Below are 14,207 nucleotides of genomic sequence, written 5' to 3'. Positions count from 1 at the left end.
ATCAGTGCTCTCCTAGAATGTGATCTCTATCCATGCTGCCTATACCCCTACCTTTGATACACTCCCACCTGTGGGTAGGAGAGGTGAGAAGCCTGAGGCAAGAGGCAGAAGAGCAGCCTCAGCTGCTCCACAGAATATCCATCCAACTTGTAACCGACTCGTGAAAGCAGGAAGTCACCTCATCAGCTGGAGGCATGAGGTCTGTTACAAAGGCCTGGTTGTGTTAGAAAGCAAGGTACGCGGGCCTCCACTGTTGTGGCCTCTCCCGTTGCGGAGCACAGGCTCCGGACGCGCAGGCTCAGCGGCCATGGCTCACGGGCCCAGCCGCTCTGCGGCATGTGGGATCTTCCCGGACCGGGGCACGAACCCGTGTCCCCTGCATCGGCAGGCGGACTCTCAACCACTGCGCCACCAGGGAAGCCCGAAAGCAAGTTTTTTAAAGCCCTTTTAGGGGCCAGGGCCAGCCCTCCCCACAGCACTGCTGAACACGTGGTGCAGAGCCTGCAGGGGGTGCCGTGACTGCCACAGGGGTCAGTGGGGGAGCATACAGAGTAAAGCTCACTTGTCACCTCCCCTGCTGCCCTTGGGTAGAAAGGAAGCAGCATTGCACTGAGAACACAGGTGAAAGTAGACGCTTAAGCCCAAGGGTAAGCGTGACCTTTGGCAGCCTAGGGCCTAGTGACAGTTGCAAAAACTGGGGCTCCAGACAAGTGAATAAGCTTTTTACCTGGGAAGTGTTGCCGAGCTGTAGTGAGGCCAAGGGGATGTACAAGGGTGGTGTCTCCCAGCTTATGTCTCCTGGCAATGTCTCCTTAGCCTCTAGATGCGTGGGAAACCTGAAGTCTGTCTGAAGCTGAAGCATCAGGCTAAGTAAACAGGTCTTTTTCACAGGGATACTTGGGTTCTATTTCAGCTTGCTGTCTGTGCAGTGCCCTGGGCATGGTAGCCTGCCAAGAGCTGTCTTTCTGATCATTACCGTCCTGTGGAGCTCAGGAATGCCAGGGCCCCTGGCGAGCAAGGCCAGGAGATGAAGAGGTGTCCCCTATGTGGACTGAATGTGCTCACTGGCTTTAGCAGGGCAGCTGGAGAGTGGAGGGGATGGGGCCCGCTCACTGGCTTCAGGAAGGCAGTTCTTCAGCCCCCGCCAGGAGGCAGGGGAGTGTTGCAACCACTGCACGTGCAGACTTCAGCAAGGAAGTAGGACACTGCAACGACCACTCACCCCTGCCTGCTTTGCTAGGCAGTGGGAGGGTGTTGCATCCAGGCTCACCCACCTGTGCTAGCACGCTAGGTGGAGAATGCGCCAATGGCTTCCGCCAGCGTCTCTGCCTGCAGACCGTTTCGGCTGTCCCCGGCCCCTCCAGCCTTTAGATGGGCAAATGAATCTTCCTCACATTTGGCACTTTCCAAACTGTTGTTATTTTGCTGGGTCTTGGGGTGGGTAAGACCACATGCAAATCCTTTACTGGGGGAATCTCAGTTTCCTATAGCACTTTGGTACCCTTGGACATCAGCCCCGTTGGGTTTCTAAGCCAAACGTTTTGGGAGCTCATCATTCTGGTGCGGATCGCAGGGGCTGGGGTGCCTGGTGGGCGTCACCAATCCCTTGCCCCTCCTGGAGAAGCACTTGTCTCATGAGATCCCTCCTTATCGCGTGTTGCTGCACACAACAAAGTGGGGTCTTTTGCAAGACCATGTCTCTACCTCTCCTACCTGTCTCAGTGTGGTCCTTTTATTCTCTGTTGTGGGAATCAGTTCATTTCATTTTCAGATCTTTTTCAGAGGGAAATGATCCAAATGTAGCTGTAGATTTAGTGTGCCTGTGAGAGCAGGTGAGTTCAGAATCTTCCTACTCTGCCACCTTGGACCCCACCTTAAATCCTTTCTAGATTAAGATGGAGGTTATTATATTATTTCCTTGAATAAGTACCTGTATTTTTACGGAGTCAGCTGGGACTGTCGTGAACACAGAGCATGAGACTGGCTTAGATAAGCCTGGGTGAGCTGGGGTCTGCAAATCCTCTTGCAATATCGATGAATGTATTGTGAAGGATGACTATTGTTCCTCCTATTCTATGCTGGAGTACAGTTTTGGGAGTGCCCTTCCAACAATTCTTATTAGGCAATTATCCCTCAAGGATTCTGGCAAGGACAACAGGAACACTATTACAATATCAATCTTCCATCCGTATATTGACTGACCATCTGCAAAACTTTATGTGGTTTCAGTTGCCTGGACTGTTGCCTCAGGCTTCTCCATGTTCTGTGGGAAGCCTCTCTTGTCCTCCTCTCGTGGGCCAGACATTTTGTAATTCTAAAATGCAAATCTATTAATGTCACTTTCACTTGTCATTTTAATGGTCTTGCACTGCCCTTCATTCCCTCTCCCTGGCCTTCTCCGCACTTCCTCTTGCCCGTAGGCCTTTACATGTGCTGCTTGTTCCACAGGGAACATTCTATCACCCCGTTATCCCAGGGAATTTACACTGGCCTTTGTGTCTCAACATAAATTTTACTTTCTCTTAAAAGCTATCTATTCATCCCCAAACTAGGCTTCTCTATTATTACACAAACCACACTTTAGTCACTGCTTTTTTATTTGTGTCTATTTTTCACCAGAATGTGAAGTTTGTTAGAATAGGGGCTGCATTTGTCCTGTTTTTCATCACAAATACTCTGCTTAGGACATTTTAATAGAAAATTGTAGCTGAATAAATTATATCATGACTTGATCTATCGGTTCTGACTCAATAACTCTTAATATCCTTGTCCGTATCAGGAAGAGCCTCCAGGTCCTGCCCCTTTGAATACAAAACTGACACCACGCTCCTAACCCACTCAATCTATCACGGTACTCCTGCACCAAAGAAAAACAACAAGTCACCTAGCTTATTTCTGGGATCAACAGCACATACACATGGCATAAAGCTCATGGTAAAGCTTAGTTTTATATCTATGCGATGAATTCCGTGTGGCTGATCCCATAACTAAACAATTCTTTGTAATATAAATAAAATTCGACATGTTTGCTGTTGAGAACAAAGCAGTCCAGTTAGAGAAATTATGAATGACATTGCTCCACTGGCTCCTGCAAAAACATCTTGGAGTAAAAAAAAAAAAAAAAAGTCTTTTGTTTTCTCTCAGTTTAATTGCTCTAAAGAGCTCTATTATCTATATGTCTACTTCTAAATCTATCTATTCTGGAAGATATATATGCAAATATGAGCAAGGTCAAAAGTTTCACAGGTAATCCCTCCACGTCCTTCTCCACCACTACCTTTGGGATTCGAGACTATTAAGACTATGGAAGAACACCATTCTGCAGAGATTTCAAAGCAAAAGTTTCAGGTAACAGCTGGACTTTGCATTCTATCACAAACAAGAGGAAGAGTACGAATATTTGACTGTCTCAGTATCTTGCCGTCGTTACATTTCAGTGCAAAGGAACACAGAAGAATCGAAGCACAGTCTAACTTGGAGAAAGGAGTTCTCAGTCCCCCTCAGTACTAAAACAATTAAGCAAACTACGACAAAGATGAAATCAAAGTGGTCTCAAAGGAAGGATCAGGTCACAAGGACAGAAAGACATCACTTTATTCCCCTGGTCAGAATTCCCAATAGGGTGATGTTAATATTATCAAGAACAACAGTGCCAGAAGGGACAATAATACTCTGACACAAATACTCTTACAAAGCTAGATATGACAGGTGGTTGGTATAACCGCCCTGTAAGTTGCATATATGTAATTAAAGGTCAAAAGTGTCCACATCACATCTGCATCGGACACTTAGATGTTTGGTAAGAATTTCCCCCTTGCCTTTGCTCATAATGTTTCCTGAAGAGGTTGCAAACCTGCAGTTGACGGCAATTCCAGCTAGCAGACACACATTTTGGGGTTTTGTTTTTCAAATCCATATTTCTCTCTTGAGAAGCTAGAGGATATGGAAATACTGATCTCCACATGGCTGGGTGACAATAGTCAGTGGGAACTGACTGGCTCCCTGTCAGTGGACCATGTATTTGCTACAATTGTTTCCATTTCTATTTTCTTATACCAGCCCCTTTATTCATTTGCATCATCTTCTGTCTCCTTTAGGAATAGGAGTTTGCAATCCCAACTCTACAAAGATCATCCTTCCCATCCATCTTTACCTGCTCAAATTCTAGTCATCGCTCATGGTTCATCTCAAATGTCCACCTTTTTCCTTTTCCCAACAATCAGATGTGAGCTGTCCCTATTTTGAATACTCACAACATTTCTTACTTCTTTTGTAGCCTATACAGTATCCAGTAATAATATTGTTCTTATCTGTATAGTACTTACCTTGTCTGTGTAAGATCTATAAGCTTGTACATTCATTCACCCATCCATTCAGCAAAAATTTATTACGTACTAGGTGCCACATACTAGGTAAACTGCTATGGATATTGCAAAGAATAAGAGAAATGGATAAATCACCTATACTCCAATTAAAAAAAAGAAATCATAAAAAAAGAGAAATGGAGACAGGCTCTCAAGGAGATGCTGAGACAGGATCTGCCTCGTTCATCTTTGATTCTACTGCAGAGCCTAGGCGAGTGCCTTGTGCTTAAATACTCAATTGGCATTTGTTGAAGTGAAGTTCGTCAACCCTATTAACATAGTTTATGACATTCTACTAAATACAAGTATTAGAGCTATATTTCATAGCACTCTAAAAACCAATTTTGATTAATGTATGCTAATCACTAAACATTTCTTCTTCCATTCCAGTTAAATCACTAAGGTTTTATCCTGAAACAGTACTCAGAGTACTCAGATGTCTCTCTAAATTTATTTACCTGGGTAACTGCTGAAAGAGAGGCGACTACTCCTGGTGTCTTTATCAATGATGTTGAAGTCCCAGTGTTTATATATCCTGAGCATGGCAGCATACGTGTACCAGCTTGAGTGAGCAAAAAAGATGTTCTCAAATCCAGGAAGAACCTATAGCCAGAATCATAGTGCAGTATACAGATAACTGACTACAAATGTAGGAAGTGTAGAGGGATTATGTCTATTAAGGCGTTTACTGCTGTTTTTGTTACTGGAAAATTAACCTTTAATGTGCACAAAACAGAGTCTGTCCTAGCTTCCAAAATGGAAGATTCTGGATGGTGGGAGTGGCAGGTACATAGAGCATGGGAAAAATGATGGAAGAAACGGGTAACATCACATACATCCAATTCCCTCCATCAGTTCCTTCTAGTTCTTAACTTCTATGACAGAGGAACCCATGAGCTGATATGTAACTATAGCTGGGAGTGATGAGATGTTACCATACTTGGGTGACATATAGAAAAAGTCCATATGGACCAGAACAAGGATGAAGAGAAAGGCTGTCGCATGTCTCACCTTAATAAGAGCAGAGCAATGTCCCATGTCCCATCTCTTAAAAGCCTCCAGGCCGGAGTTTTTTGTGGGAGAAAGTGAGGGAATCAGGTCCAGCAGATCTCCAACAGCATTCAGGAACTGAATCTGGAACAGGGTCATGGGCTGGGAAAAGAGAGAGACAACACTTAACATTGATTTCAGACACTCAGATGTCATTTTCTATTGTGAGGGCTCCTGTTGCTAGGTATCCATTACATTACTCCTTTGTGAAGGTTCCCTAATGTAACAGATACACTAGATTTTATTGTAGTTTATAAAATGATTTTTATTACTTTATAGTTTGTGAGACATTTTAGCCTGTTAGCCACAGATCTGGGGAGTGGGTCCTAGGAGAGTAAAATGAACAGAGCCCTCTGCTTGCATTCCTCTTCAGCAGGTTTTTTCAGTCTTGGCACTAGTGATATTTGGGGCCAAATAAGTCTTTCTTGTTGGGCAGGGGGGCTGGGCATTGTAGGAAGTTTAGAGGCGTCCCTGGCCTCTACCCACTAGATATCAGTAGCACCCTCCCAATTTTGACAACCCAAAATGTCTAGGCATTGCAAAATGTCCTCTGGTGAGAAGTCATCCTTAGCTGAGAAGCACTGCTTTACAGCGAAAATATTCAACTAAGGTGCTTTTGATTTTGATCGTATGTTTAAAACAGGACTAACAGACTTGACAGCATTAAACCTGAAGCAATTATCAGGCTTGAACATGAACTCTGTGTTAACTAGAGAGCACTGCTCCAGCAAGATTCAAACCACCAGAGTCGCCCAGGGCTAGGCATCTACAAACAAATTGGTTTTCGGGCAGAGGTGGTGAGAAGACAAATACACATGACAATTTTAACAAAAGCAAAAGCAAGAAAAGAAAAAACACCTGATTATTTATTTATATAAACATTCTCTTTGTTTTGTTTTTGAATAAGTAATCCATTCATTATTCAATATTTTTTTTAATTATAAGATCTATAGTGGAAATTCTCTTCATTCTTATCCTCTGTTCACTCAAGACCCACCCTGTCTCCAGCTTACTACCACTTTTATTGGTTTCTTGCATATCTCTAGACTTCTAAAAATGTCTTACAAATACATTTTTTAACATAAACGATAGTGTGTTATATGTACTTCTCTTCACCTTTTTTCTCTTAATATCTTTTCATATCTTGGGGACCTTTCCATATTTGATATAAAAATCTTCCTCATTCTTTTAAATAGTATTCCAATGAATGGATGCATTATAATATTTTTAACCAGTATTTTATTGGTAGACTTTCAGGTGGTTTCTAGTCTTTTGCTAATATAAATAATGTAACAATAGTCAGACTTGGACACATCATTTTGTATGTGTGTGAGTCTGTGTGTGGGACAGAGCTCTAGAAATGATTTTGATTTTAATAGATATTTCCAAATTGTCTTCATAGGGCTTATTTCAATTATACTATTACAGCCTAACAACATATTAAACAATTAGTTTATTTCCAGTTTGATAGGTGAAAAACAGTATCTCATTGTAGTTTATACTGGCATTTCTTCTACTATGAGCACTGCTGAGCATATGTTTAAAAATCTTTGGATTTATTTTTTGTGAACTGTGAATGTGCTTTATCTGTTTTTCTACCAGGTTATTCTTGTTTACCTACTTTTAAGAGTTCTTTAAGTATTAGAGAGATTAGTTCATTGTCTCCGAGATGAATTGCAATATATCTTTCAGTTTGTAATTTGCTTTTAAATATTTTGCCTTTATTTTAAAAATTAAGAATGATACCATACATATGAAAGAATAAAGATGTATATGCACAGTTTAAGGAAAAATAATAAACTCCTATTACCCACCTCACAGTTTTTAAAAAATAGAATATTATACATAATAATATATAATAATATATAATCATAGAATATTATTGTACATTTTATAAAACTTAGACATTTTTCTTAACAAACATATTGTCTAAAACACTTGCTTTATTAGGTTAATTAAATAGCCAGTACATTCATATGGGGCTCTTTAACCTACCCCAGAGAATAGCATGAATGAGACTGAAAGAACACAGAAACAAGCTGGTTTATTTGTGAGTTAACCTGACACTGAGTCAGGTGCTAGCAATGAGATAGATAAGACAGTTCTTCTGTGCAAGAAATTTATTCTCTAGTCCTAATTTGATCTTCTCCTTAATTGGAATGTATCAATAATTTTAAAGGTAATTTTCAATATTCTTGCCATACCATATAAATCCTGAGTAGCTTTTAAAACATCTTACCTTTGTTCCTTCTACTGTAGCCCTCTTCTTTGCCCCTACATATAGCCCATCCATTTGTGCCATAACATAGCCTGTGTGTCTCCAAAACGGGTCATCCTTGTAATTTTTGATGTTATCCCGGGCCCACTGATCTTGCTTCCTGGAAGACAAATTAGATTTGTACTAGAGGTCTCCATGGTTGTTCATCCAAAGCCAAATTAAACCCAGGTATTTAGAGATTATATATTCAGATACTTATGTTAGCTAGTATAATTTAAATTCTGGATCTTATAACATTCCAATCACTTTGAAAGGATATCAGAGCAAATCCTAAGTGATTTTTAATTTCTCCCAAGGACTATGACTCTTCCATTGTAACTTCCCCCATGCTCTATCTAGAACTATCTAGAAACACAGGTGTAATATTTACTTATCTGTGATACTGAGACCTAAGAAAGTTGAGGATAGACTGGTTCAAATATATCTTATATAAAATCATGTTTCACTAAATCGGTAAGGACAAGTTGATTAACTTTACTTTGTAGATAGAAGTGATAAACAACAGGAAAAAAACAAAAGCTCTTAAGGACAGGGTGGTTTGTATTTGTCTGTATTTCTCTCAGATCATTTTCATAGTTTATGGTTTGCCCTATTCCAGTTGTCGCTAATAACAGCCTCAATGCCTCTGTCCTAGGAAAAAGTCTTTTTTTTTTAATAGTCCTTTCATTCTCTCTTCTCTTTTTGTTGTCTGCACTTTATGCAGGATGAGTTGATATAAATTTGTATACTAAAAGCTATTTCTGATGTGTTCAGGCTATCTCTAGATCAATTTAAAAATACAGTGTCACTGCTAGTGTCACTAGCCCAGATGCTCTGTAGGACCTTAGCATCTGATGAAGGGGTTGCTTAGTATATAATTTGGAGGGCCAAACCAAGAGCTCCTTTATCCCCAAATTAGTCTCATAGTCTGTCATCCCACAAATATAAAACAGATTTTCTGAATATTGAGAATTATTAGTCTTCAGAAAACTTTACTAAAATGGAAATATTCTCAGAGGATGTTAAGAATTATAACTTTAGATATGAGCTAACTTCCCAGCTAAGAAGAGTCACCAGGTCCATGAAATGGAAGCACCTTTCAGAGGGAGAAGGAATGATTTCTGCAAGGAGAGGAGCCCCCAGGTGGAAGGGATCCGGGGATTTGACTTTGCCTGTCTTGCACTGGTGAGATCTTCTAGCTGTGTCAGCAATTGATAATGGGATATTCAACCTGACCTCTGAAAGAGCACAAATTAGAAGGCATTTGTCCACAACCAGTTTTCATGCCATCACCAAAAGGTGCTATACTTAACTACAAAAATTACTCCAGAGTCCTGCCTAAGAGATGGAAAAGAAATTGGTGAAGGAGAAATTGCTGTTTGAAATGACAGATTCAAGCCCTGAAGCCTTAACAGCAATGAGAAGAGGAAAGCTTACGTTAAAGAAAGAGGAATACTTACGTTAAAAACTCCTGTACTTTATCCAACACGGAACGTTCCTTAATCAGCTGTGGGTAGAGGTTTGTGAAGTGGTCATACATATGTCTGAAAGGAGAGATGAAAATTGTTACATTTCCATTTTTCTTCTTGGATTTTCCCATCACAGTAAATTACCCAGTATTTTGGCTAACTGGGATGTTCCCTATGGCAAACCTTCCCTATCTTCTTTTATAAATCAAATGCACAATTTAAAATGGGGAAATATTGGGACTTCCCTGGTGGCGCAATGGTTGAGAATCCTCCTGCCAATGCAGGGAACAAGGGTTCGATCCCTGGTCCGAGAAGATCCCACAGGCCGTGGAGCAACTAAGCCTGTGCGCCACAGCTACTGAGACTGTGCTTTAGAGCCAGGTCTCTGCAATAAGAGAAGCCACCGCAATGAGAAGCCCGCGCACCGCAGCAAAGAGTAGCCCCTGCTCGCCGCGCCGCAACTAGAGAAAGCCCGCGTGCAGCAGTGAAGACCCAGCACAGCCAAAAATAAATAAATTTTAAAAAAATTAAAAAATAAAATTGGGAAATATTCCCAACATATAGAAAAGCATAGAATATAACAAACACCCAAGTATCCACTACCCAACTATATAAAATCATTATATTTTGCCATATTTGCTTCATATTTTTAAAAAAAGATATAAAACATAAGATAGAGTTCAACCGCTGACACTAACTGTCCTCCCTTCTCCCCAGAGGCAACTGCAGTCTTGAATGAGTGATTTATTGTTCTCATGCACATTTTTATACCATCTCTCTCTATATATATATTTAATCATAAATAATGTATATTATTATTAATAATGTTTCAGGACAAATATAAATAAGATCATACTATCTACCACCCTAACTTATTTTTCTCCACATGATATTTTAAAAGAATTATCTGTTATCATCTGCAGCTTAAACTTATTCTTTTCATGTGTTGATGGTATTCCATGTTATGACTATATAAAAATTCATTTATGCAGTCCTATGATAGACATTTAACTGGTTTTTAATTTTTCGCTATTACAGTGCAACTTCATTGTTGTAAATGTCTCTTTTTACACATTTGTTTTTCTAGTATGTATGTGTATATGTACATATACATATAAAAGTAGAATTTCTGGGTTGAATATTCTATACACCTATAGTTACTAGATACTGCCAAATTGTTCTCCACAGTGATTGTACCAAATTACGTTCTCCCCAACTACATGTTAGATCTCTCCTTGCTCCTTACCCTCGCCAACACTTGGCACAGTCAGACTTTCAAATTTTCAACAGTCTGTTGTATCTGAAATGATTCTGTGTCTTAATTTCCATTCCCCTCAGCATTACTGGCTATTTGAGATTTTTAAAAACTTATTTAAAAAGTTAAATGTCCCTCATACGCTATACAGTAAACATTTTTGGTGAGCTATAATTGACATACAACATTGTATAATGATTTGATACATTTATATATTGCAATGTGATTATCACCATAGCATCAGCTAACACCTCTACCATGTCACGTAATTGTAATTTCTTTTTGGTGGTAAGAACAATTAAGATCTAATCTCTTAGAAACTCTGAGGTTTATAATACAGTATTGTTGACTATAATCACTATGCTGTGCGTTGGCTCTCCAGGACTTATCTACCAGTTCCAAGTCTGTATCCTTGAACAACATCTCCTCAATTAAACGTTTTTGAATTGATGAAAATAACCCATTTACATCTGTTGTGATTTTCATATACTTGGATTTATTTCTGCAGTCCCTTCTGTTTTCCATTTACCATCCCTTTTTTTTGTCTCTCTTTTATGGTTTCTCTGTTTAAATAACATTTTCATTATCCTTCTTTTTACTTCTGCTAATTTAGAAGCTTTATATAAAATGTATAATTGACTCTTGAACATGACTTTGTACAGCAAGGGTCCACTTATACATGGATTTTTTCAGCAAATACATACTCTTTGGATATGGAGGGCCGACCATAAGTCTACATGAGGATTTTTGACTGTGCAGGGTTGGGGGTGAGGACTCAGCGTCTCTAACCCCAGCATTGTTCAAGGGTCAGCTGCATTTCTATTCCATTAGTGATCATCATTAAAAATTGTGAAAACGTTCATTATTATGCATTTTATTATAAAATATAAATGACTTTTTTTGGGGGGGCAGTACCACGTGGCATGCAGGATCTTAATTCCTCGACCAGGGATCAACCCATGCCCACTGCAATGGAAGCATGGAGTCCTACCCACCGGACTGCCAGGGAATTCTTATATAAAATCTAAATGAATTTTCTATTTCTCTCCTCCTCCAATCATACATATTTTAGCAAGCTTTACCCATTGACATCACCAATCATGTTATTGTTCGAAGATTTAGTTTTACCTTTTCAATTAAAAAAATATTAAAATAATTTTTGTTTAACTTTTACAATCAAATTTTATTAACTTCTTTGTTTTTTGTGTTAACTATTGTTCCTTATATCCCAAATGTTCCCTCTTGCTATTTTTGTTAATGTATGTCCTATAATAGTTTAATAGAAGTCTGTGAATGGTAAAATATTTTAACTTATATATCTAAAAATATCCTTGTTTTGCCCTTGCTCTTGGATAATTTAAACGGTTTTAAAACTCTAGTTAGTTATTCTTCCTCAGTACTTTAAAAATATCATCCTCATCTTCTGGGTCTATTGTTGCTAATGAGAGGTATGCTGGCAGTCAAGCTGAGATGCCTTTGAAATCAATGTTTTTCTTTCTGATAGCTTTTAAAATTATTCCCTTTATCCTCAAATTTCTGTAGTTTCATCCTCTGTGTTGTAGCAATTTAATAGGCTGTGTATTCCAACTAAGGACTCGTGTCTTTCTCAATTTTGATCAATTCTCACTATTACCCTGTCAACTATTGCTTATCTGCAATTCCCTCCAGTTTCTTTTTCTGGGACTCCTAATAGACATATGTTGGAGTTTCTCAATCAAATTTCTCTGTTTAATAACAGCTTTCTCATTATTTTTACCCCTTTCTCTTTTGGGGCAGTGTACTGTATAAATCCCTCAATACTAATGTCTGATTCAGAAATTAATTCTCTGAGTTGGTCTAGTCCAGGGTTTGCCCACTTATTGATATTTTAAAAAATTAATTTCCATAATTTTCATTTATGATATTTCAAGCAGGTTCTTTTAAAATATCTACCTGTCTTATTTCTTCCTTTTTGTTCCATAAATTTTTCAAGTTTTCCTTCATATATATGTATGTGTGTGTGTGTGTGTGTATGTATACATATATTTTGTTGTCATTGTTGTGACCTGCAGCTTGAGTGATCCTAGCTCCCCAACCAGGGACTGAACCTGCGCCCTCGGCAGTGAAAGCACAGAGTCCTAACCACTGGACCACCAGGGAATTTCCAAGTTTTCCTTCATTTAAAACTTAGAGTACCTTAAGCATATTTAAAGTCTTTGTTAAACCATCTACAAAATTCATCTGGAGTGTATTAATGACTTACTTTATTGATTTTGCTTTTTCTTAGCATTCAGTTTCTTTGTGCTTTTTTTATCATTTTTTTAACATCTTTATTGGAGTATAATTGCTTTACAATGGTGTGTTAGTTTCTGCTTTATAACAAAGTGAATCAGTTATACATATACATAGGTTCCCATATCTCTTCCCTCTTGCATCTCCCTCCCTCCCACCCTCCCTATCCCACCCCTCCAGGCGGTCACAAAGCACTGAGCTCATCTCCCTGTGCTATGCGGCTGCTTCCCACTAGCTATCTACCTTACGTTTAGTAGTGTATACATGTCCATGCCTCTCTCTCGCTTTGTCACAGCTTACCCTTCCCCCTCCCCATATCCTCAAGTCCATTCTCTAGTAGGTCTGTGTCTTTATTCCTGTCTTACCCCTAGGTTCTTCATGTGTCCATCATCAGATGAATGGATAAAGAAGATGCGGCACATATATACAATGGAATATTACTCAGCCATAAAAAGAAACGAAATTGAGCTATTTGTAGTGAGGTGGATAGACCTAGAGTCTGTCATACACAGTGAAGTAAGTCAGAAAGAGAAAGACAAATACCGTATGCTAACACGTATATATGGAATTTAAGAAAAAAAATGCCTTTGTGCTTTTTTGAACTTGGTATTCAGGCATTTTAAGTTATGTGTTTGTTTACATTCTTAAATTCTTCCCCCCCCACCCCCTTCCTTTCTCCCTCCCTCTTTCTTGCCTCTCATTTCCTTCTAGGTACTTCCATCAGACTCCCTGAGAACCAGGTCTTGTAGCGGCTTTGGGGGACTTCTTTCCTGTGGAATGCTGCACGTATATGTGTCCTGGAACCAGCACATGGATGATTTGGCTCTTTGCCCACCCCGCCTCCCGTCAAGCTCACGGTTTCTTATAAATCTCTACACCAGAGTGCACATCAGCAGAAGTTATTCTGTGGCCTCCTATTTTCCAAACAGTCCAAAGCAGCAAGGTTACTTCTGCTTCCCAGCCTTGATTCAGCTCCCTCAGGTCACAGAGTCTCCACCCACCAGCCGGGGTGGCTGTCTCTGCCTGCTTCATGCCAAGGGCCCAGCAGATCCAGACCCCAGTGCTTTTCTGCTTCATTTCTGGTTCAAGAGATCTTTAATCTTGTTTGGGGGGGCCAGCTATATTACCATGATGCTCTCTTTCTATACATTTTATCTACTATTTGCTCTAAGTTTGGAGCAAAGTGGGTCAAATTGTGAGCCCCTTGCACCCTCTGGACTGGAAGTTTACCTAAAGTCTGAGTTCTGGTTTTTATTTGATGCTTTTTATCGACCTAGAGGTCAGCACTGTAAGCAGGAGGTGACTCGGCTTCCAAAAATGGGAATTTGGCCCCCAGCACTGTGGAACTTTAGATATCTCTATCTAATAGTTTCCAGAACTGAAATTGATGCGAATAGAGTTTTATTGCCAGTGAGGCAAAGAACACTAAAATCCTTTGAAATCTTTTAGTTTATGGTCCTTGAATTCAACAAACTTCATGAGTACTTTTCCTTCAAATTATCTGTAAATATTTTTTTTAAAATTGAATTATCGTATTTAAC

The 14,207-nt window shown here is 39.5% G+C and overlaps 1 protein-coding gene across 1 annotated transcript in view; it reads right to left on the bottom strand.

Moving 5' to 3' along the window:
- PLBD1 (phospholipase B domain containing 1) overlaps nt 1-14,207 on the bottom strand; it is a 68,953-nt gene that overhangs the window by 28,250 nt on the left and 26,496 nt on the right. The window contains exons 3-6 of the mRNA XM_060166838.1: nt 9,132-9,215; nt 7,654-7,792; nt 5,376-5,516; nt 4,823-4,967 (exon numbers count right to left, since the gene is read on the bottom strand). Of these exons, the coding sequence (XP_060022821.1) occupies nt 4,823-4,967; nt 5,376-5,516; nt 7,654-7,792; nt 9,132-9,215 (509 nt within the window). The remainder of the gene's footprint in view (nt 1-4,822; nt 4,968-5,375; nt 5,517-7,653; nt 7,793-9,131; nt 9,216-14,207) is intronic.

The sequence above is a fragment of the Lagenorhynchus albirostris genome, chromosome 11 (assembly GCF_949774975.1).
Source record: "Lagenorhynchus albirostris chromosome 11, mLagAlb1.1, whole genome shotgun sequence".
Taxonomy (NCBI): Eukaryota; Metazoa; Chordata; class Mammalia; order Artiodactyla; family Delphinidae; genus Lagenorhynchus; species Lagenorhynchus albirostris.
This window is presented reverse-complemented; position numbering and strand designations above follow the sequence as displayed.